The sequence below is a fragment of the Hibiscus syriacus genome, unplaced genomic scaffold (assembly GCF_006381635.1).
Source record: "Hibiscus syriacus cultivar Baekdansim isolate YM2019G1 unplaced genomic scaffold, ASM638163v2 tig00111008_pilon, whole genome shotgun sequence".
Lineage (NCBI taxonomy): Eukaryota > Viridiplantae > Streptophyta > Magnoliopsida > Malvales > Malvaceae > Hibiscus > Hibiscus syriacus.
The window spans coordinates 2,360,669-2,365,510 of record NW_024062951.1 but is presented as its reverse complement, the minus strand read 5'-3'; the positions used below and the strand labels follow the sequence as shown (position 1 = coordinate 2,365,510).

The following is a 4,842-nucleotide window of genomic DNA, read 5'->3' as shown; positions in this document are numbered from 1 at the left end:
ACTACCTTATTTTACTATTTCTTTAATCTCCAATCATGCTTTCATTACTCAACTATTTCTTTCCATGTGTAAAACTTAAACCAACCCATTCAATAATGCCTTTTTAGATGTTTTGGGAATTAATAATTTTAAAAGTTTACCAACAACTAATGGTCTACTAGATGACATATTAGATCCCTTAAATAAAGTCAAATGTTCAAATTTTGACGTTTACAAATAAAATAAACTTCATTGAGAATATTGACACTATAATAGACATCTACAAATTCCGTTCCAAAATAGTAGTCGTTTCTTTATCTTCGTAAGTGTCATTGTTTCTCTCAAACATTCAAAGTTAGAGGAGGATACTGGTTTTACAAAATTTGAACCTTAAACATTAATATGGACTTAGAATTTTTATAATCACTTAACTATTAGTTTGTCGATCCGTTAGTATAGTTCTATTTTCCGATGATGTTAATGTACAATTCATGTGAGAATAAAACGAAACTATGTTGTGGCTAAGACGGCATATTGTGTTTGGTGATGGGAATAATAGTAAGGGTGACACAACATCTACAAAGCGGACAAGTAGAGTTGGAGCGTAGCCAACGATGCATGCATTCCATGTGAAACACATGTTTGCATGATGGGAGTTGGAGCAGTTCCTCTTTCATCTCAAATTCACCCAAGCAAACGCTGCATCTGTAATTACATTTCCCAAAAATAAGTTATGCAAATTACAATACAATCAAATATACTAATCGAGGGTTGGATATGAACTTATCAAGTGATCTTAGTGATAAAAGGAAGTGTTATTCTTTTTAGATGTCTCGAGTTTAAGCAGTTATGTCTGCAGGATATGTGTGCATTGTCATTGGCTAACCCAAAATGTCCAATAAGACATACATCATGAAGATATAACTGCTCAAACCCGAGATTTTAAGGAGATCAACACTTCCTTTAATCATTAAAGTCACTCGATGAATTTATACGTTTAACATAGATAATTAAAAATAATAATATCTAAATGCACATATCATTTTAGTTTCATCCTATCGTCAATTTTATACGGGTATACAAATACGATTTCTAATATTAAATTAAATTTCATTGTTTCCATTAAAAAAAAATCTTATTATATCCATTGTTGTTGATCTTATGAAAAACAGCCCACCACCTATTCAAATGGTATTAGCAACCCAGTTGCATCCCCACAGGAACTAAATAGTATCAATGGAGTTACGGTTTTCCTTATTGGCATCATCCTTAATGTATTTGGCCAGAAAGAATTGTTCTATGTGATTTCCATATCCTTGGCTACCCAAACTCTTTAAAGTACATGTAGGCATGTAAACGAACCGAACGAACACGAACGAGATATGTTCATGTTCGTTCGTTTAACTTTAACCGAATAAATGAACGAACACGAACATAAACGAATAATTTTTTTTGTTCATGTTCGTTCATTAAGAAATATAGTTTATTCGTGTTCATTCATTTAAATGAAAAACAAACATAAATGAATATACATAAACATAAATGAACGAACATAAACGAACATATTACCTAATGTTAATGAACGTAAATGAACGAACGAGTCATCTGTTCATGTTCGTTCATTTAGTAAATAAACGAACATAAACGAACTTCCTGCCCAACGGTTCGCCGAACGTTCAGTTCGTTTACAGGCCTAACTACATGGTTAAACAACCTTTACTCATTGCTTAAAATTCACAATGTTTCGAATTCATTAAGTGGCTTCATGTCTTTAATAGTAAAAGAGAACGGTATTCTCCTTATAGATCTAGATTCGAACAGTTATATTTGCATAATTTGTGTACAATGTCAATTGGTTAAGAAAATTCTAAACAAATATTATCTTATACCCACCTCATACTATTAAAAACAAAATCACAATGTTTCTCACGATAATTTTCAATGTCAATGTCAAGAGCTCTAAGATTTGTGTAATGGTAAAACAATTGTAAGGTAGATAAGTTTTTTTTAAAAGGAAAAGTGTGTTTTATTGAAAATTTACTCATAATCAGATCATGCAATTAGCAAAACCCCAAGGAAAAGAATATACCCACTATTATAAGATAAATCAAATACAAGACACTGTATCATGGACACAATGTACCATATCAAACCTATACAAATCACATACAAGGAAACCAAACAAATTGAACACAAAACATAAATAACAAACCGACAAAAGGTACCCGAACGAAGCTCCAAGAGAAGTACACAAAACTATAAACTATAAGTAAAAAGGTTATGAATTTTAACGATTTAATTAATAAAATTTTCATTCTCAAATTTTTTATCCTAAATTTTAATAAATTATCTTGCGCCTATATTAGCAATACGAGTATTATGTCATTATTTAAGAAACTATCACTTTCAACGGCTTCAATAATTTATCATTACTTTTAATAGTATGAGATGATTTCGATATAATATCTATTCAAAAAAAATTGAACTTATTGATGACATATATTTTAATGAACAAAATCTTAGGATCATAGATTGAAAACATTTTCTAGTATGCTTAAACTATTAGTCTACTAAATTGAGTATGGATGGCTCTCAAATTGATACACTCAAACACACACTAGAAAATTACTTTGTCATAGGAAAAAATATGCTAAACATGTAGCGTGCATTTTATGTTGTATTATTTACAACAAAATTATTCAAACCTGAAGATATAGTTATTAAAACTTGAAATCTTTAGGGAGAACAACACTTCTTTTTACCACTAAGGTCGCTTAATAGATACTGAGATTGAGTTATATATGGATAAAATCATCTTATAATATATGTTTTTTTTAATAGTCTGAGATGATTATAAGGTAGTATTTGTTTAGAATTTTCTTAACTAATTGACAACACGCACGCACACACCATGCAGACACAAATGCTCGAACCCAAGACGTCTAGAAAGAACAACATTCTCTTTTACTACTAAGTCCGGTTCATACCTCCTTATAATATCGAACGCCTCTCATGGAAGGCGATTTCATTTTCCTACGAGTGTCTGCCAATCTCTTGTGTGTATTGCACCTAAGACTTGAACCAACTGACCACAAACTAGTTGTTATATTGATTAAAGGAATTCAACATGGGATTGATACTAAAGAATCCGGCACTAGCATTATTCTATGCTTTGATATGGATGGTCCTAATTCATTTGTTGATTTCTCCATTTGCTATCAAAATATTTGAAATACGTTGTGGGTAATAGTCATTAATTAAAAATGAAAAAAAAAAGCATGTGAAAAGCATTAGATTCTGGAAATTAAGCAAAGTTTTCATCTGAGATGGGCAGCCACTTTATTGATGGTCAATTTCCCATCATTCTTTTCTCCATAGAATCATTTTTTTATCAATTTCTGTTATATATATAGTCACACCTCAAAGGCACATGGTGTAGGGCATATTGGATTATAGGCAACAGTGATTGCACATAATGTATTGTTACTTACAGGGACCGAATTCTTAATATTTTGGGGGTAATGAGTAAGTTAGAATTTTTTAAGAATTAAAATATAATTTTACCATTGATTTATCTTATAATTTTCAAAAGAATTAAATTGAAACTTTATCATTCATGGGTCAGAATATAATTTTATTATTATCTAAACTTAAAATTTTAGAATTTAAAGGGGGGCCAAAATAAAGTTTTTACCATTTAAGGGGGCAGCACCCTGCCAGTTCCCTAGCCTCGTCTCTTATTAGTTACTATAAATTATCAATAATTTTAGTGTAAAAATAAAAAAAAATAAGTTTAACAGTAAAGAAATGATGGTCTAATTATGCTTCTAGTCCTTTTATTCTTTCGACTCTTGTGATTTAGTATCTCTACTTATAATTCCAGGAATCGTCTTCTCTTCTTCTCTGACTAAAAAATGAAAGCCCAATGAATAACACTGTTAATTGATTTCCACTGAGATCGACGGTGTTTTCAACTTAGAAAGTGGGAAGATTACAGGAACTGGGGACATAATTAAACCGAAATGACCAATACGAAAACTTACAGCGTATCCCTAGTCTTCAATTCTTCATCAAATAAAACCGTTGGCAGCTTATCTGTAAGCTCCCTTTCCAAACTCAATTGACAAGGCTGCATGGTAAATGCAAGCAAAACCAGTAAAATATGAAAAAGTTACGAAACGATGCATGATGAATGAAGTATTGAATTAAATATCAGGACTTACCGTGGGATTAAAATTAGTAGTAGTAGGAAGAATAGGGCGAGAGTTGGAGAGATTAGAGGCTCTTCTCTTGAGGAAAAACAAGTAAAACAAGAGAAAGAGAATGATTGAGAAAAGGATGGGGATTGAGAATATGAATGCTTGGTAGAGTTTAAGTTGAAGAGCTTGAGGATAAAGGTGAGGAGCCGAAGGTGGTTGAGCTTGAGGAACACCCATCGGCTTATACCCTAAAGATATGAAGCTTAAACCAAATAAATATATATATAATAGAAATGGCAACGCTCTCTCTGCTTAGGCCTTAGCTTAGTGTAAATATCTAATATATACGCTACACATACTTATGCTGAAAGGAGGGAAAAGAGCACTTTATTCTTAAAGCAAAGATGTTAAAAATCGCATCAACCAAACCACGGTTAAAGAATTTATTATTATCTTTGAGATATCATATTCAAATATTACATATTTCAAAATATGAATGTTTATTATTAAAAAATTAAAAGTATTTAAATATATTATGTTCCTTGTATTCACTCCATATTTATCAAAATAGAAAATCATACTTAACTAATACATAAAAATATAAAATATATGAAAATTTTAAATTTTTAAGACGATTATCTCCGTCCAACCCTAATTGAGCGAG

The 4,842-nt window shown here is 31.0% G+C and overlaps 1 protein-coding gene across 1 annotated transcript; it reads right to left on the bottom strand.

Moving 5' to 3' along the window:
* Nucleotides 1–299: 299 nt before the first annotated feature.
* Nucleotides 300–4,456, bottom strand: LOC120149596 (probable E3 ubiquitin-protein ligase RHA4A). Its single transcript, XM_039162327.1, has 3 exons — nucleotides 4,203–4,456; nucleotides 4,023–4,108; nucleotides 300–684 (listed from the first exon to the last, which is right to left on the bottom strand). Exons 1-3 carry the CDS (start codon nucleotides 4,413–4,415, stop codon nucleotides 501–503), a joined length of 483 nt encoding a protein of 160 aa, XP_039018258.1. The 5' UTR covers nucleotides 4,416–4,456; the 3' UTR covers nucleotides 300–500.
* Nucleotides 4,457–4,842: the final 386 nt, after the last annotated feature.

Excerpts from the sequence above, each read along its gene's own strand:
- LOC120149596 (XM_039162327.1), bottom strand. The coding sequence starts at position 4,415 with ATGGGTGTTCCTCAAGCTCAACCACCTTCGGCTCCTCACCTTTATCCT. Across the intron at positions 4,109-4,202 it reads CTACTAATTTTAATCCCACG|CCTTGTCAATTGAGTTTGGA; the intron begins GTAAGTCCTGAT and ends TTTACCATGCAG. Across the intron at positions 685-4,022 it reads TTGAAGACTAGGGATACGCT|ATGCAGCGTTTGCTTGGGTG; the intron begins GTAAGTTTTCGT and ends ATGTAATTACAG.